Source organism: Typopeltis vanoorti, chromosome 8 (assembly GCF_054136105.1).
Source record: "Typopeltis vanoorti isolate ZY-2024b chromosome 8, IOZ_Tvanoo_1.0, whole genome shotgun sequence".
NCBI lineage: Eukaryota > Metazoa > Arthropoda > Arachnida > Uropygi > Thelyphonidae > Typopeltis > Typopeltis vanoorti.
The window spans coordinates 128,284,199-128,305,004 of NC_143556.1; the positions used below are offsets into that span (position 1 = coordinate 128,284,199).

Sequence of the window (20,806 nt, forward strand, 5' to 3'; positions counted from 1 at the left end):
CTTAGCGCTCCTAATTTACATTAAGTAAATATCCACATGTGTAGGTGTACGTGTGCTTGTGTATGACAAAATATATAGAGAGAGACAATGTATAGGGATGCCTAAATTTTCTTTGCCTAGGGGCATCAGATACTCTTGGACCGGTCCTGGTGTGAGGTGAAGTCTAACAAGGTCAAATACATAATGAAGTGTTGTTACAGGCCTAGTGGATCAGTTGCTAGCGACAAAGAAAGACATTACCAAATAAAGATGATAGGAGGGAAATGAGTAATCAGTAATGTGGGGTTTTAATTATCCAAACATTAATTCAGCAGATGTGAAATCTCATAAGAAGAATGAAACTGATATGAACTGAGCTGTTGAGAATGAGAATAAGCTGTTGTGAGACAACTGTTGTGAGAGTTTTAGATTTGATTATTGCATCAGAGGATGTTTCAGTTAAAGATGTAACTCTTCTGTCTCTGGTTGGTGGCAGTAATCATGTGGTACTCACTTGGGAAGTGGCTAAGTTTATGGATATTCCATTCAAAAAAGATTATATCCTGAACTACAAAGCAGGTAAATGACCAACTGGGGAGTATACTGAGTTCAGCACAACAGTATCAAATGCTGGATAGGAAGCATCTAAAAATACTTAAATGATGAAATATCAGAATGTGTCCCAAAGGTTTGAAGAATTAATAGGATAGGAGATAAATGCATGGGTAATCTTATCAAACAAGAGATTCGTAAGAAAAGGATGAGATGGAAGGAATAAATACTGTGTGCATAAGCATGATGTCCATTGTGAAAATTATAAGCAGTAGTCCAGAAGAGTCAGAACTGTTGTATGGAAAAGTGAAGTCTGAGTATGAAAAGAAACTGGCTCTGCAAGTAAAAGAAAAAATGTATAATCAAAGAATAACTAATGGATCCAGATGGTAAGGGAGAAAGATACAAAAGAGGTTGTTCAACTAATGAGTGCACATTTTGCTAAATGCTGTCAACCTGGTGTATGCAACATTGAGCTCACTGCTACCGCCTCACTAGATGAAGAAACTCAGGTGAGAGGAAGTATTAGAGCTGATGCACAAACTGAATAAGAATTCAGCAATAGGGACTGATGGGATATTAGTAAGGATGCTAAAAGAGTGTTCAGCTGAATAGGCTATATAATTATAATCTCAGAACAGGGAAGATTCCAAAGGAATGAAAATAATGTATGGCAATCCCATGCTATAGCAACTTGCTCACATTCTATAATAATGTTACCATTCAGCTAGGCAAGGAGAATGATATACCATGATACTTCCGGATTTTGCTAAGACTTCTGACAGAATACAGAAGAATGTTGCATAAACTGGAGTAAAAGGGATTGAATTATAAAATATTAATGTGAATAAGAGAAAGGCTGACAGACAGATATCAAAATGTGGTATATGGGGGTTGTAAGTCTGCAAGATTATAAGTAACCAGTGGTATACCACAAGGATCAGTCATTGGCGCATTTTTATTAAATCTGAAGATTAATAACACTGGGAAGGATTCGACAGGTGACACACAGCTATTTGCTGATGATGAAAAGATAGGTAGGGTAATTAGGAATGTGGCTGATGTTCAGTGTTTGCAGAATGATTTGAATAGGCAGGAATTGTGGGCATGGGAAAACGAATATGAACTAAATGTCAGTAAATGTAACGTCATGCACTTAGGCGTGATTACATATCCAACGTCGTATTATATATTGGTGGGATTATGCTAGAAGAAACTGATGAGGCTAGGGATCTTGGAGTGTTAGTGTTAGACTGCAAATACAACTCAAAAGATAATTGCAATGCTGAAACGAACTTTGACATGTAAAGATAAGTATGTCGTTTTGCTTCATTACAGGGCTTTGATAAGACCTAATTGACTATTGTGCATAGGTCTGGTCTCCTGGTTTCCATTGTGATTCTGATAGTGCAGAGAGTGCAAAGGAGTGTTAAAAATGATATCAGCATTGTGGAATACTGATTATGAAGACAGATTGAGAATTTGTATACTGCAGACAATAGAAAGCAAGAGAAAGATGGGTGATACGATTGAGACTCACAAACTTCTGAAAGGGTCATACAGGATTTCAACTGATGGAATTTTTCATTTTATGGAGGGAGGGAAAGGACAAGAGGGCATCCTTGGAAGCTAAGAATGAATGCAGGGGGTGAGATCTAGTTTTTTTCTCTCATAGAATAGGGCATAATTGGTGGCAGTTATCATTGGCATTGGACGTTGTGTGCGTGTGTGTGCAAGTAATGCGAATGAATTCAAGAACAAGTATGATAGCTGATGTGTGTTACGTGGCCTCCCTTGATGAGTCCCTGACTCCGTGGAGGTCTCTTTTAATAATAATATTTTTATTACGCATAAAGAAGGATGAAATCTGGCTTCCCTTTTTTTTTTAGATCCTACAGTTCACAGAATGATGCATCTTTTAAGCATAGGGCTAATTAAGTAATGATTATCAATTTACTAGAAGACAATAAACATATAAGAAGAAAGCCAAAAAGCTCCAACCAAATGAGTCAGTGAATTCTTAAAAGAATATGGAGAAAAATGTAAGATATCTAAGCTATGTGCAATGGTAGCCAAACAAAAGTCACAGGAAGACTATGATCATCATCATCAAATTCCTGCCATGCACCCTCGAGGGGTGTACAGGATGTGATAGTACTACATAAAAAATTTACATCATTATTAACTATCTACAATTTTTCTCGAAATCAGTTTGTTACTATCAAGGCTCCAACGTTATGAGATCTTATATTTCTATCTTCTAAGGCACTTTTTACAGTATCAATTTTAACCGCATTTGTAACATCAGCAGTCTCGTCTATTTGTAACATATAATAAGGGCTCTTCTTAACTCTTTCAATTAACTGAGATTCTACATCACCTGCCATATCATTAATTCTACGACCGACAGCGTCATTTGAAAGAGGAATCAAATCAACATCTTTTAGTAACTTTTTGCCAAACGTAGTTTTTACCACATCTTTTATAGCTGGAAGTAGTAAATTTTCCCTGTTTTCACTATGCACAAACTTAAAAGATAAGATGCTTCCAGTGCCTTGCTATTAATCGAACCCATGGCCCAAAATTCTATCTTTCCTATGATTTAATGTCCCTAAGCATCGTGGATAAAATTCAAATGGCATATTTTTCACATCACAATGTTTAGTTTCTAAATGTTGTCAGAGTTTTGCAGGTTTCACGCACTCATTCGACAACACTTCATAACACAAAACATATTAAGATGTCTGTTTACTTTCATCTCCACACCAAGTAAACCCGAATTCCAAATATGAACTATTATATTTCCTACTGTATTTTTGTTTTGAACTGCTTGTTTCTTCTACTTTAATAGTATCAGATTTAGGGTTAGCATAACCTGTTTCATTTGCTTTTCTTTTCAAAGTCCTAGTTCTAAGCCACTTTTTCATTATTAAAAAACGTTTCCGAAAAATATATAAATACTGGGGTTAACTCAAGACATACTTAGTCCAAGTATCACTTAGCACTTCCGAAGATATACTGAGCCTTTGTTGAAGAAGATGGAAGCAATAAAACCGCATTGTTTCACCCCCCTCTTTTATTACTCGTCATTCTACACTACAAATTATTGTAGCCGCAGAATGTTCATGGAATGAACATTCTCTGCTGCTACAATAATTTGTAGCGGTTTTAAGTATCCATTTTATTTCAATAATTTTTACTTACTTATTCAATTTTAATTTGTTTTGTTTGGATAATTAAAAAAAAAAAAATTATTTTTATGGTTATTTTGCCTGCTTTTGTTTAGGAGTGCCCATGTTTTAATGTCATTGGCTTTTTACTCAAGAATTCTTAGGGCACTGCAGTTGTATTTTAGAGACAAATATATGTAGCATAATAGAAGAAAATTCACACATACCTTTCCTTGGATGTTGTTCCTGTCTTCTTTCTGCAGTGTGCATACTTCTGCTGTTATGGTGTTGAAATGGGAGTGGAGGGAGATTAGGCAATGTGGGAGAATTAATTTGAAAAAAAAAAAAAAAAAACCTGGTTTTTTTTGTATAATATATATATACATATATTATTTTTAAGGGTGGGAAAAGATGAAAATGGTGGCTGAAAATAGAAACTGTTGTTTAGAGGAAGGGTTTATGGGAACCCTCCCTCCCAGTCCCGTGACGATGGGACCACCTGTCCCATCGTCGCAGACCACAGGTTGAGAAACACTGATCTAGAAACTATCAAAATATGGGGTATTAATGGAAATGAAATCAAACTTGCAGAAGAAATAAAGAAAAGTACTGCATGGACATAATTGGAATTCAGAGAGAAAGAAGACAAAAACAGATAAGATCCTACTAAATACTAAGTATAAGATTATATTTGGGTAATAATGATCAACAAAAGGAAAGAGTAGTGATAGCATTCAACAAAAAAACATAAATTTGACTGGATTTGAACCTCAATATTGGAGTGCTGACAAGTAGCAGACTAATTTGGAGGGAAACTGCTGAGAGGAGATTATTAATAATGTAAACTTAATCATGTAGTACTATCATAGCATTAGCTGGTCACTGCACACTGTTCATTGTGAACATTGTTGCACCTTTCTTTAAACAAACAACACCATTGCCTAACCCTACTATCACTCATTATGTTAGGCATGTAAATAAACCTTATATGCTCGTTGGTGAATTTCTGCTGCACTACTGTTTACTGCCAACAAAATTTATATTACATCACGAACCTCGCAACTAGTACAATTTTGTTATCACAGCATTCATTATAAATTATTCGTAAAAGATAACAAACGATAATGGTATGAAAGTAAAATGGTCAACAGTGAGCTAATGAGTCACGCTATGCTACCAGGCATGCATGACTCCTCTCCCATATCTTATTTGACAGTAAATTCTGAACAGACTTTACTTTCTGGATGTCCCTTGTATCCTCGAACTAGGAGACTTGATATCTAAACTATTAAAAATTATTCTAATGTCTTTTTGTGAAAGATCAGAGGAAGCAAGCGATCAGCAGGTTTTCTGCATTTTGCCTTTTGAAAATGTGATTTGGTTTTTGTTGATGTGCAAGTGTTTGGACAGAAGAGTGAAAACAGTCAGATCACAGAAAAGATGTAGAAGTTCTGAACATAATCACATATGGCATCACTGTAATGCAAAGAACATGCGACTACTACTGGATGAATGAAGGCCAGTGTGTGTAGAAAAGATTATAGTCAGCATTACCAAGAGGAGACCTCGCATTGCAGAAAAAATATGTGAAGGAAAGGCAGATTAAGAAATTGTTAAAGTGCTGGAAGAATGAGGATTATCTAGTATTTGGTTTGGTAGATGGACATGTGTCAGATCATTACTAACAACTTCATCTTTTTCAATTTGATCTGTGAAGCTTGGATATAAAAACACTATAAAAAATCAACCTTCAGAGATGAGCAATCATATTGCATAGATATTGGAATTAAGTTAGCATTAAACGTGATTAGCTAAAGCAACAAAATATGGCAAGAGATCTTGAGGGTTTACTATGAAAACTGAATGCTGATTGCACTGTTCTTTCATAATTAATCATATATGGTTAATTATTAAATTAATGATACACTTGAGAAATTTTGTATTTTTATTAATAATGCAGCCTAAATAAATAAAATTCTGCATTCTTGTTGTTATTCTTAAGAGCTGCAGAGAAGGATGCCAATTCATTAAAAAAAAAAAAAAAAAAAAAAAAAAAAAAAAACCTCACCTAATTTATTAAGATCTAATGAGGAACTTCTGGCATGATTGTGCTTTGGTCTAGGTGGCGGTGGTGGTGGAGGTTCTTTTTTCGGTCCTTGAGGTATAGAAAGAGATCCTTGTGAAGAAGTGGTATTGCTGGGACCAGAAAAAGAACTAAGAATACAAAATAAGATTAGCTTTCAATAACATAACTACACACTTCAATTTTAATAGAAAAAGTAAAAAGAAATGAATGAAAAATAAGTTAGGAAAAAGTAATATGTGGAATTCTTTTTTTCAGAAGAAAATAATTATTTGCAATAACAACACAGCTGAATGTTAAATAACAAAAACAAACTTCCACCTGGATTTTTAAACTTTTTTTTTTAACCACTAAACTAATATTAAAGATAAAGCAGAACAAAATTAGAAATCTAAGCAAAAATCTAAACAAAATATAAGCAAGCCCAAGCAACTCACTCACTTAAAAGCAGCACCAAATAAAAATGATGTGATATTTAATTATGAGCTCCCTCAAAATACAGAGGAGAGCAATTAGATTGATTAATAACCAACTCACTGTTCCCACTTTTGCACAGGCATGTGGTTTCCACATTATGTGTATTCTATAAATATTTACATGGCAAATGTTCATTTGAAATAGCATCAATAATTCCATGACTCACTATTAAGTCAGTTGGAACACATGCTGCCACCCAACATCCCTTCACAGTACATCTTGAAATCCACAGAAAAAATTTATTTTCCTTCTCCTTCATCCCTGCTACTGTCGTATTGTGGAACAGTCTTCCTCCTGATGAGTTTCCCAAGGAACACAATATACAGGTTTTTAAATCTAACATAAACAAGTTTCTCCTTTCCAAACCCATTACCCATACATGGTACTAATGTACTATAGGTTAATTAACCAACCTCTCATGTATGAACTCAACATAAAAAAATAAAAAATTAAAACAACAACTAATATTAAAGGATAAAGCAACACAAAATTAGAAATCTGGAAGCAAGTCCAAGCAACTCACTCACTTAAAAACAACACTGATGATCCCTGAATCAAAACGATGTGATATTTATCTACAAAATTCTAAAAACTTCTGAAATAATAATTAGCCTATAATAAGCTACATTGGTCTTGGAACCACCTTTATGCAATGAAACTATTTTTATTTCCTTCCATTTCGCTGGAGCTTTACTCAAGCTCAGACTCAGATTAAACAATTTAGTTCTAGAGTCTACCAATTCCCTAGAATATTCTCATAAGTGCTTTTTTTTTTTGGTATGGTACGCAACAGTACAGTATAAGGAGTATGAACAAATGTGTGACACGTAGATGAAGTCATCTTCTTCAGCTTCATTCTCACTCAAGTAGGATCACTGTGGCAGATCAACCTCCTCCACTCAATTCTGTCCAAGGCTATTTTCTCCACTAATCTGAAGTCTTGGGGGTCTTAAGCTGTCTAGCCAATGTTGTTTAGGTCTCCCCTTAATTCTTTTGCCTGGCAGCTTCACTCCAGCACTCTCCTTCCCACACAGCTTTTATCTCACTGCAAAATAACATGACCAAACAATCTCAGCTTTGATTTCTAATCACAAATTTACTTTGTTTTTCTTGCATCTGTACAGTATGGTGCTTGTAAGGGAAGATATGGTTCACTATATAGGGTCATTTTCATTCTAGTTCTGAATTACCAATATATATACAGGCCAAAAGCAATGGACAAATTCTACTGTCCTGCCTGAAGGTCAAGTACAACACAAGTTGATTTGTCTCTTCCCCTCGTGAATGTGTTAAAATCATTCTACTAGGTTATATTTGACTGTCATAGATGTTGTGTTCATCTGAGCAGTAATAATAATAATAAGCTATGTTAATGTCAAAGATCGTTTTTGTTCCCGACGGCATCAGCATCCAACGGTAAAAAATAACTGACATAAATGACTGGCCAAGTTACTGGACTGTTGATTTAAAAAAAAAAAAAAAAAGACTTGTCTGAAGTACTCATACTCATATGGATGGCTAAATTATCAAAATAAGAGACTTGGATGCAGGATCATTGTTAAAGCATATGCCGCTGCTAAATTCAAGTTTTTTTTTAGTTGAAATACAATTTTGCTGTTCTATAAGCCAACTCCAAGGCATAGCCTTAGTATGTGTGTTACAATGGTCCTGTGTAGATGGGGGATTATGTAAACGAATGAAAAAGAAGATGCCTAAGAAATGAACAATGAAGTTGCCTATTTTGACAAAAGTAGATACCAACAGCTACTATCTTTAAGAAAGAAAGTCTTATCACACTACGAAGTAACAATAGTGGTATATACTTTTAGTTTTCTTTTTCACATCCTTTAACTCTTCAATTTTTGCTGCTAGCAAAGAATGAGTACAAGCACTGTTGCTTTTTTTTTTTAAACAAAAAAAGCACTGTGTGGTGTGTGTATTTTTTTTAAGTTAGGAAATTGACTGTTTTAATTATCTTAGATTAGCTAGTAAGGTGGCACTTTTTAGAATTGTATGTTATTGTCTGATTGCTGTTTTATAATCATGTGTAGATGACTATGACACTCAAATGAAAATTCTACAATAAGTTTTGACATGCATTTTCCTCCTTTTTATAGTTATATTATTATACCAAATCACAATATTCCAATTTGTGATTTGGCATAATAATTTCATCTCAGGCTATATTATAATCATACCACTACAAAATAACAACCAGCATGGTTAACTACATAGGGAGCTCCTTAATACAACACAGGTGCTATTTTATATACAGTAGACACCGCTTATTGTGATCACTTTGGGACAGTCACTTTTCGATAACAATAACCAGTTGATAACATAAAGCAAAAGATATAAAAAATTGCATAATTTATTTCAATTTATTTAAAAAACTTATCTAGTGTTGTCTGTCATGTCTTTGAATATAGTAGTTCACGAATAAATTGCTCATACTCATAATGCCTTTCAAAGTTTATCACTCTATGTTGCACACCGCAACAAAGTATTCATAGAGCTTCTTGCATCTGGTCATTGGTTGGAGGACCTTCTAAAATTTATTCTTCTATACTTGTATTAGGTTTACATTCTTCCATTAGTTTAAAGTTCTCATCAGAAGCAGTTTGACATATTTCCGACACTGTCATTGTAGCCACCACTTTAACGTTATCAATATCCAACCAATTTTCAAATTCTTCTTTTGACATTCATTCTGGTATTTTATCAAATATTTCATTTGTAAGATATTCAAATTCTTCAGAAGAAAGAGTTAAAGTTTGTCTTAAAAAATCCACCTTTTTGGAAGCAGTTTTCAATAGTCTTCTCTGAGACTTGCTTCCATGACACTGCAAAAAAAGTGCTGGTACAAATGCAATGAGTACCAGCACTGTTGCTTTCTGAAGGGAAAGTTCAGCTATAATTCTCGCATGAACTTCCCTGCAATAACAAGCTTTAAAAGCTCATATGATGCCTTCATCACATGGTTGAATTAATGATGTAGTGTTCGAAGGCAAGAAAATTACTTTGATGTTCTTTATTGATAAATTGTTTGTGTATGCAGTGCAGTTGTCTACAAACAAGACAATTTTTTGTTTTAATTTAAGATCCCACTTAACTAACAAATTATTGAAAATGTCATTAGTCATCCAAATATTTGCACTAGAATAGTAGTCAATAGGCAAACTTTTGACATCTTTAAAACACCAAGAATTTTTTTACTTTTTTCCAATCACTTGAAGCTCTTGTTTCTCATCTTTCATAATAGCACAACAAAGAACTGTCTCTCGCTCTTTTGAAGATTTAAATCCTTCAGTACTTTCAATTTTTAAACAAATAAGTATGCATGAAATAAGTAGGCACTGCATGAAAATAGAATCCTGTTTCGTCTGCATTGTAAATATCCCCGGGAGAATATTCAGCAATAATTTTTGCCCACTCAGTCTTAATCCATGCATCAGCTGATAAAAAAATCAGCACTTTTTTCTTCACCATGAATACACTTGTACACAATATTCTCTTGCTTTTTCCATTTGTTAAACCATCCATTAGTTATAGTGACATTTTCTTTGCCCATTGTTTTTGTAAGTTCTTCTGCTTTTTGATGCATCAAAGGCCCATTAATCGAAGCATTCTTTTCATGAACATTACTAAACCAAATTTTTAATGCTGATTCAACTTGAGTATCCTTACCAGATCGGGCTCTCTTCTGATCCATGTTTTCATTAGTAAGAGCTGAAGTTTCAATGTTTAATCTGTTTTTTAAGATCTTACACAAGAGTGGTTGTGAAATTTTTAAATGTACAGCTGCACTACACTGACTCATTTTATTATTATTATTATTACACCCTCCATGGAGTTGACAGATTCATCATGGGAGGTTCATTCAACTGACAACATATTTTTCATATAGAATCTTGAAGTCCTTAAAACTTCTTACATTAACAACACATTCTGGTAATGCATTCCATTCACTGACAATTCTCCATGTACAATACTCTTACATAACTTCCAGGAATGACCTCTGGTTCTTCTCCTCTCATCTTCTACTCTTTTTATAATCCCCTCTGGATTAATCTGATAAAATCCTCTCACTAACTTAAACGTTTCTATCATATCACTTCTCTTCCTCCTATCCACCAAACTGTGCAATCCACATCTCTTCAACCTCTCTCCATAGCCAGCATTCCAAACTCCTGATATTGTCTTAGTCACTGGTCTCTGGACCCTCTCCAATGTTTCCACATCACACTGAAAAACCAGGTGGTCAAATATGAGCACAATAGTCCAAGTGTGGTCTGACCAGTGCTTTATACAGTGGCACAACCACTTCCTTATCCCTACACGTCATAGTACTTCTTATCATAGCAGCACTACAATGTGCAACCTTTGCAACACTAGCAATATGCCCTCTAAACTTCAGTCAACTGTCAACCATCACTCCCAAATCTCTAATCTCATCAACTTCCTGCAGTATGGCACCATCGATATAGTCACAGCATTATATTTCTGCATTCCAAAATACAACACCTCGCACTTATTGATATTAAAACTACAACCCCACTCTTTTGTTCAAGTAAAAAGCCTATTCAAATCTTCCTGAAGGGATTCAGCATCAGCAGATAACTGAAGATCCCCAGTCAGTCCACATGATATATCGTTTACAATCAAGTTAAACAGCAGGGGCCCAAGAAAAGAACCCTGGGGCATGTCACTGGTCATCCTTCTTTTTTGAGACATTGCACCATCATACACAAGCTGCTAGTATCGTTCAGAGAGCCAATCTCTGATCCAATCTACTGTCTATTCCCATCCTCTGTAGCTTGTACACCAACTAATCATGTGGTAATCTATCAAATGCTTTGCAAAGTCTAAGAATATCACTGTATATGATTCTCCCTTATCTAACACACTCGTCACATTATCATAAAATGCAAGTAAATTACTGAAACAGGACCTACCCTTTACAAATCCATGCTGACCTTCATAAAGAATGCCATGTCCATCAACCCAATTCTGTATTCTATTCCTTATCAATCTCTCCAACACCTTGACCACAACTGCAGTTATACAGACTGGCCTATAGTTGGGGACTTCTGTCTTAGAACCATGCTTGTCGAGTGGTACTATTTTGCCCTCTTTCCATTCCTTAGGAACCCTACCCACTGCAAGACTCACTAAATAACTAGGTCAAGGGCATAACCAAGTGTGGTGCACATTCCATAAGCATACATGGTGATATGTCATCCATTCCTACAGCCTTATTCACATCTAATCCAACCAACACCTGATACATCTCTGTTTCTTTCACTTCCTATTCTCCTAATACTTGCCTCTCTTCTATATATCGTACTGGAAAATTTATACAAGTATGATATAAGCTGATAAAGTGCTCATTAATAATTCCACTATATCCTTTGCAGCTGTTAGTCTGCTGCCATGACTATCCACCACCTTGGCCTGACCCCAGCCAATCTACTCTCATAACAAACCTTTTCTTTTTTTGGGCAACTTATCATAGCACTCCAAAATTCTTTGCTTCTGTCATAATGCTAAGGACTGTTTTAACGAGCACTTAAAGTCAAATTCACTTACTGAAATAGAGCACAAAAATAAACTGAAAAATCACAATTAGACTCTGTATTTATACTCCCCTGCATTTGCCTGGAAGATTTAAGATTAACCACCTGCATTTGCCTGGAAGATATAAGATTTACAGAAGAATAAGATTAAAGGAAGATTAACAAAAAAAAAAGTCACATTTCGACACCTGTTCTTTGTCAGATTTTCTCCTGATTAACCCTTATTTCTTAGAATTCTGAGACGCAAAATGCTAAACATTCGAGGATTTTGATAACAATAACTGGAATTTTGATTATAAATAGACAGATTATTTTTTTAAGTTCATTTTAAATGGTGTGTTTTGGGACTGAATGATTCTGATAATAATAGCTGATTAATAATATTATCAGCAATCACAATAAGCGGATTCTACTGTACTAGTAATTGAATAGGAGCTACATGAAATGATAATTTTAGAATAATCAACATATACAAAAAAATATTTTCCTTTTCACAGTGGATTTCTCACTTTACCCCTTTCTTGCCTTTCCTTATTGATAAAGAAATAATGAGCTTATGCTAATGATAGGAAATAGTTTTTTTATGTGAAATGAGGATGCATTCTTTGAGCAAACTTAACATCAGTTTTGATTTTACCATTAAAAGTTTGCAGCATAAAGAAAATTTATTTCATGCTCCATAAGTGAATTGTTAATATATAAGATAGTTGTGCTTTGTTGAATAAACTAATACTGCTTTTTGATAAAGAAATAACAATGGAAGAATGAGAAATTACTTTGAAAGAAACAAAAACGAAAAAAAAAAAAACATCAAGAGACGATAACTTAGCACATAAATAAATATGCAAATATGATTTAAAGAGAGACTTATTATTTTTGAATAAGGTTTATTCCAACAGGAAACCCACCAAAAGAATGGAAAAGAACAATAGTGATTCTTGTTTATTAAAAAAAAAAAAAGGGCGGGGAGGGGCAGGGTTAATAAAGAAGAGCCTAAAAATTATAGAAGTATAATCACTTTGAATTCCTATTAAAAATATATATATATAGCAGAATATCCAATGGGGGAAAAAAAAACTTACAACATATTCAGAAAACTATTTTTCTAGAAGCACAGAATGATTTTAAGAAATGATGTTCATGTACAGATCCAGCTTTCTGTCTAAAAGTAATGATAGAAAAAAAGTTTCTAATAAGGTAAAAAAAGAAACATTTTATTTAGCATATTATGTGAAAGAAAAGTACCACATAGCAATCTAAGAGCTATTATAAATATATATGAACATCATGAAATGCAGATATCTGAACTGTGAACTATCATCTCAGAGAGAAATATACTAAGGACAAGAATGTTCCCTATCTACAATGCTTTTTAATAAACATTTAAATGAAACAGCAATAAAATCCTCTAATAAATTTAAATATAACTTTTTTTTGCAAATGACCAGGTGATAATCGAAAAAAATTTCAGAAAGGAAATAGCCAAAGATTTCAGAATAAACAGAACAATCAAAATAATGGTTTTTAAAAAGGTCCAGACATAACTAAAAGTAAAACAGTATTCAATAAAATTTTGGAAAAATTATTTCACTTATTTACAATGCATGATTCATATTAAGATGAGAAGAACAAATATACGAGAAAGAGTGCACCTACTAGTAGAGGGTGAACAGTTCAGTCTCATGCATCATGTGGTCTGAGGAAAAAAGATAAGTTTTGATATTAATCATTAGTGATTTAAAACTTCAGCATAAATTTTAGTATGGTTTGGTTTTGACTGAGCACGGTGTGTGAATGCAAAGAAGTTATTCAGGTTGAAGTTCTTTTACAGTGAAATGCTTTGTACATCATACATTTTCCTTCTATCAATTATGGTGGCAGCTGTACATATGCTTACTGATTGATACACTGTTGCCCAATGCACTACAATTTAAAAATCACACTTTGTGAAGTACAACACAGAATTTTGTAGCATGCTTCACTTGTGACATGTGTACTTCCCATCATTTGGAAATGTGACGGATAAGGAATGGGGGAGTGCATGTTTGCTTGAAATGTAGACTAAGGAAGGAGCTGAGTGACCTTGATATAAGCATATCAAATATCTCAGGTTTCAGCAATGAGTAATAAGGAAATGTGCTTGCTGGGAAAGAGTTATGAGTAGTGTGATCAAGGAAGAGGAAGGAAAATGTTCAGGGGGATTTGACTCGATATTAGATAGTGTGACCAGAGAAGGATTGTGCCAAATGTGAATCTTTTATGTGAACTTGAAGATTAGAAGAATATAAAGGCTGAATGGGGTGCTTAAGGATCAAAGCTATATAACTGAGAGGAGACCTCCACGTAGCCTTTAAAGGAATGTGGAAAACAGACTAGGGCTTCTGACCTAATGTCCAATCCTCACCTTCTCATGGTGCACCCTGTTGGGTATCTACCTGGATACTGAACGAATGAGGATGGGCTGCCAATTTGGGATTTAGCTGAACAAATTGTATTCTTATTGGCTTAAACCAAAATACAAAATGATGGTACAACATGACAAAATTTCATGCCGGCTGGGGCGTCGCCCGGTTAAACAAGGCCCTTGTTGTTTTTGCCAGGGAACCAGGGCGAACTGTGAAAAGTCAGCTACTGGAACAACTCTGAAAACACACCCCAGATCAACATCACCAGAGTTAAAGATTGGTACTATCAACATAAGAAGCCTGAATGGCAAAGAAATGGAGCTAGCTGAGGAATTAGATAAGTACCAGGTCGACATAATAGGGGTGACTGAAACAAAAAAGACCAAAACTGGTGAGATCTTTCTGAGCAATAAATACAAAATGTTATATTCAGGCAATGACAATCAAGGAAAAGGAGTAGCCATAGTCTAAATACGAGGCTAATCTTCTTGAATAGCAGGCTGTCTCAAATAGAGTGATGTGGACAAATATGAGAAAGGGAAACCAGATAATGAGCTAATTTGTGTCTGTGGTCCCACAGAAGGTTCTACTAAGGTAGAAGTGGAGGAATTTTTTCATGCTTTAGAGAAAGCAACTGACACAATGAAAAAGGAAAAGTTGGTCCTTGTTGGGGATCTAAATAGCAGAGTGGGAAATGATTGTCAGACATTCAAAAATATTTTGGGAAAATTTGGAGAAAAGAGCAAGGCTAATAATAATGGCAAATACCTGTTGGTTTCTGTTCAGGACATGGACTGGTTATTACTAACACCATGTTCCAACATAAAAATGTGCGCAAATTCACATGGAGACAAGAAGCAAGGAATAAGAAAAGTCTCATTGTTGATAGTGATGTTTTCTCCCTGGTGCAGGACACCAGAGTGTACAGAGGATTTGAAATTGGAAGTGATCACTATTTAGTCTTGAGCAGGATAAAATTGAATTTCATATTGAAAAGAATAACATGTAAGAAAGTTTTAAAGTGAATAAAAGTTGAGCAGCTCTCAGAAGTGAACTGTAGACTAAAATACAGAAAAATTATTGAAGAAAAAATGAAAATTTGAGAACAGCAACCAAACCTTGGAGATGCAGTGGCAAGCCTTGAAGAAAACACTGATTGATTCAGCCAGAGAGGCATGTGGTGAGGTTGTCTGCAAGGATAGAAAAATCAGTACTCCATGGTGGACACAGGAAGTTAAAGAAGAAAGCATATCAAAAATTCCTGGCAAATAAGTCAGCTTGTGCTCTTAGAGAATACAGAAACAAATGTAAGAAAGCTAAACACTGTATAAAACTAGCTAAACAAATGTCATGGGAGGACTTTGGCTAGAACATAGAAAATAAATATCAAGAAGGTGGTAAAATATTCTGGAGGTTGTTGAGGAAGCTTAGGAATGGAGGGAAGAGTGCTGTAAAAGAAGTTGATAAAGGTGACATGAAAACAGGAGAAAAAGATATCCTTGAAGTATGGAGTAATTACTTTGAAAAACTGCTAAATAAAACAAGCAGTGATGACAGTACAGTGGTAAAAAACACTGACCAGGCATGCAGTCAGGAATACATATCTATACTTGAAGTAGAAAAAGCCACCAAAGGCCTGAAATATGGAAAGGCAGCAGGAGTAGATGATATTTGGCCAGAAATGCTGAAGTATGGTGGTATAAAAGTCTTACAGTAGCTGCACTGCATAGTTCAGAAAGCCTGGACACAGGGACGAATTCAAAATGATTGGAGCAGAGCTTTCATAGTACCCATATATAAAAAGGGAAATAAAACTGAATGTGAGAATTACAGAGATATATCCCTACTGAGTGTTCCTGGTAAGATAAATGCAAGTATACTTGAGAAACGGTTGAGAAGAATTGTGGAAGAAAAGCTTGGTAAAGAACAAGCTGGATTCAGGCCAAATTGAGGCTGTCAGGATCAGATCTTCACTTTACGGCAAATAGTTGAGAAAGCATGGGAATATAACAAAGATCTATACTTACGTTTTGTCGATCTGGAAAAGGCATATGACAAGGTGCCAAGAGAGAAGTTATTCAATATACTACAGTTATATGGTGTCAATGGGGTTTTATATCAAGCAATACTTAGTCTGTATTTGAGTTGTAAGTCGGCAGTTAGAATTGAAGGAAGTATAGCAAGATGGTTTAATGTAAAATCTGGTGTGAGACAAGGATGTACATTATCCCCTCTGTTATTCATTATCTATATGGATCACATTATGAAGGAAAGTGGTATTAAACATGGTATCAAAATTGGAGATGTTAATGTCAGCTCTATGCTTTATGCAGATGATGTTATACTTCTAAATAAATCCGCTACAAGTCTCCAAGATTCCCTGACTAATTTGAATAACTGTTGTAATAGATATGGTATGAAGGTCAGCAATAAAAAGACAAAAACAATAAAAATAGGCAGAATCATTGAAAATGTCAACTGCATTTTGAACTGAGAAACAAGTAAAACATTTCAGGTACTTAGGCACGATTTTTAGTGAGGATGGTAACGGAATCAACAAAACTGGTATGATAGGAAGTCAACTGAATAAATTCATATGGAATAAGAGAGAAATTAGTCTGAACACTAAATTAGCTGTATACAAGACAGTGATCAAACCGATTTTAACTTGTGGATCTGAGAGCTTGGTCAGAAGTAAAACACTTGACCAAAGACTAGAGACCGCAGATATGAGAGTCCTGAGAAAGATTAGAGGCGTGAACAGATGGCATCAATGGCAATATCATATTAAAAATGAGGATATTAGGAAAGTACATGACATTGTCAGCATCCAGGAATGCATTAGCAGAGCTAATCTCAGGTGGTATGGTCACTTAAATAGAATGGGCGAGGAAAGATTAGCAAAACAAGTGTTCTTTGTAAGGTTGGCAGGAAAACAACCCGGAGTAAGACCAAGATGTAGGTGGATTGATACTGTACAAAGTGCCTTAGACAATAGAAATATAAGATCTGATAATGTTTTAGTCTTGGCAAGTAACAGACTGATTTGGAGGAAAATTGTTAATAGGAAGTTAGTAATGATGTAAATTTTTCATGTAGTACGATCATATCCTGTACACCCCTTGAGGGTACATGGCAGGAATTTGATGATGATGATAAAGGCTGAATTATGAGACAAACAAAAAGTGTGAAAGAATGTTATAGGAATGAGAAAATGAAAGAGAATACATGGACCAGGGAAAGAAAGAACACTGAGAGAATACAGGAGCAGGGGAAAGCGAGATGAGAAGAAGGCAGATAAGTGGGAGAGTAAAGGAATGAATGGATGTGTGAGGGAAGTGATGTATGGGGATTCAATGATTCGTGATGTGCAAAATAGAATAATAGAAACTATTGCTCCTCTTGCCTGGAGGAGCAATAGAGTGTATTTTCTTCTTTTCAGCCAATTTCTGTCCACTGCTAGATGAAGGACTTCTCCAGTTCCTTCCACATTTCTCTATTCTTGGTTGACAATTTTCCCCAACAAAATCCAACAATTCATCACTCCACCTTCTCTTAAGACGCCCTTAGCCTTGTTTCCCTTCTTTTGGAATCCAGTTCGTTAGTATGGTGGTCCATCACTCATCTTCTCTTCTGGATAGATGTCTGGTCAATTTCCATTTTAGTCGCTTGTAGTGAAGAATGATGTTAGGCTGGCTTCTTATACAGATGTTTCCCTTCTTATCTTTTAATAACAAACAGGTTAACTCCTCTTCTAGACTCAAATCAACCAGTAAAACAAGCAGGATTCCATAAAGGCTTTAACACAATTCATCATATTCATGTAGTAAAACAAATATGTTAATTAATTTTAATGGTATAGATGAGAACACAGACTGATAAGAAAATAGTTATTAACTTATTGCTGATATTGTGACAAGAACGGTTGATGAGGGAAAGATATATAGTACTTTATTTTTTTTTAAAGGCATTTGATAATGTGCCACATGATAAGTTGATATTTAAGTTGGTTAAGTATCAGATTAGTCGAGTGGATTGAAAATTGGCTATCTGATAGATATCAGAGTTGTGTATGGGGGAGAGATGCATCAGAGACGAGGATGGTCACAAGTGGAGTTCCACAGGGATCAGTACTGGAACTTGCTTTTTAAGCTTTATGTCAATGATATTGTCACTTGATTGTAGGGAGATATTCAGTTATTTGCAGATGATGTGAAGCTTGGGAGAGTTATTAGTAACAGTTCTGATATTTTAGCTTTTCAAGAGAATTCAAATAAACTGAACAGGTAGGCAAATAAATGAGAATAGTGGTTTAATGTAACTAAATGTAAGGTCTTGAAATTTGGGATCTACAGATAGGCTGTAGATGAGGCAATGGATCTTGTGATGATTGTCAATAAAAATCGACAATTGCGATTTTGCCTTCACTACAATGTGATAGTGGTGAAAGCAACCCAGAGAATAGTTGCAATGCTAAGACATACTTTATCAGTAGAAATAAAAGAATGACGATTCCTTTATTATACAGTCCTGATTAGGCCACATTTGGACTGCTGTGCCCAGCTTTGTCACTGGAATTTGAAGAGAATAAATTAACCTAGAAGAGGGTACACAAAGATGGATAACCAAATTATATCAGAAGTCTACAATGTTAGTTACGATGAAGAATGAGAACAGACTGAGACAGTGGTACACCCCCAAAAAAAAACACTAGAAAATTTTCCAAAAATCTTTTCCTAATTAAAATTAATTTTTTTATTTATGTTGTGTCGTATCTTCAATTTCTATATTAATGAATTAGCAGTCACATAAGGTGGGAATACTCTTGGGAATGATGGCCACTGTGAAGGCAAGGCAAATAAGTTAGTGCTTGGGCGGACTGAGTGCTACTTCGTTTGCCTGAGCTGGGCCAGAGGAGATCACGGGTTTCATGTATTGGCGATCACAGCAGATGCACAATCATAGGTCATATGCAATGCATAGTATCTATTCTCAAACTGTCTACTCAACTTGCCCCCCCAACACACACACACACACACCAAAGATTAAATTCTGAGTGCACCACTGGACTGAGGACATGCAACCTAGAGTTTGGTACACATAAGATGAAAGGGTGACATGATTGAGACATTTCAACTGTTGACCAGTATTTACAGTATTGCCACAGAAGGGATTTTTCATATAGTAAACAAGAGGCCAACTATGGAAATTGCAAAGGTTGTGGTATGATAGACCACTCTTGGTATTGTCTAAGATGGGTCTCCTGTGACGAGGCTCATCTCAGATGGCTCCATGGTGGCCCAAATGATGATAACAAAACTTTCAAAATACCCAATAATAAGAGTGCAGTAAGTTGTGTGCTTAAATCTTGTATTGAAATTTTAACAAAACAACAGCAATCATTAATAGCAAATGAAATGAAATTTATGAGAAAAATATAAAAAAATGAAGAAATAAAAGAATTTTAAACCAAGAACAAGTAACACAGAAAATAAAGAAATATAAACACAGTTGCATTCTAAAAAAATGCAAACAGAAAGACTGTCCAAGCAAATACTTCAATATAAACCAGATAAGAGGGAGAGAGGAGGATGGGGGAGGGGGGGGGAGACCAGGTCATCCATCGAAGAGTCCTGCTGATAATTTCTGAAGCTGTAACAGGGCACAATATACCAATTCCTTGAAATGCATGCGAAAAGGAGTTCTTATATCCAATGGGGTGGGGGGGGGGGCTGAAAAGTTCTGATCAACACCTAGAAGAAAAATGATATTAAAGCAACTGATATAACCACAAGAAAGAACATATCTTTCTTGTGGTTATATCAGTTATATCTTAAACCCCCTTTTTTTATACTTCTATGTTAATTTTATGCAAGGATGTAGATGTTTTCAGGAACACAGGGAGTATATCTTTTGGATAAGGCCAGATTGTGAATATGGGACATTTTAAGGATATCTTATTTTCTTTCTGGATGTGTTACAATGAATGATATATTCAATCTGGCCTTATCCAAAAGATATACTCCCTGTGTTCCTAGAAAAAGTCTACATTCTTGCATAAAATTAACAATAGAAGTATAAAAAGGGGGTTTACGATATGTTCTTTCTTGTGGTTATATCAGTTGCTTTAATGTCATTTTTCTTCTAGGTGTTGATGGCTTGCTTGTTCCAAGCCAAAATATTTGTAAATAAAATGTTTCTTGTGTTTACTTCTTAACACTAGTAAATCACCCTCTGTCCAAAAAGAAACCGAACTTTTCGAAAATAGAAGAAACTACTGGTGTCTTTTTGTTGTTGAAAGTGGCAACCTTCATTAATGTTGTATCAACTGTTTATGACATTTCCTTCATTAGAAGCCAAGTTATAGAGCCAAGAGTGACAGTGTAATTTGATGAACGGTCGGAAAATAAGTTTCAAACAGAGAGCTGCAATTGACTTTTGTGTTAAACTTCGTAAAAGTTTTACCGAAACGCATCAAATGCTTCAAAAAGCATATGGTGATGAATGCTTATCCTGTACTCAAGTTTACGAGTGGTTTAAGCAATTTCAAAGTGGCCATGAGAC

The 20,806-nt window shown here is 35.1% G+C and overlaps 1 protein-coding gene across 4 annotated transcripts in view; it reads right to left on the bottom strand.

Moving 5' to 3' along the window:
- The window catches only part of LOC150104343 (ralBP1-associated Eps domain-containing protein 1-like), a 485,081-nt gene that overhangs the window by 139,419 nt on the left and 324,856 nt on the right, over positions 1–20,806 (bottom strand). For all 4 annotated transcript variants that reach the window (XM_090396932.1, XM_090396933.1, XM_090396930.1 and 1 more), the window contains one exon: positions 5,770–5,915. In XM_090396932.1, the coding sequence (XP_090253058.1) occupies positions 5,770–5,915 (146 nt within the window). The remainder of the gene's footprint in view (positions 1–5,769; positions 5,916–20,806) is intronic.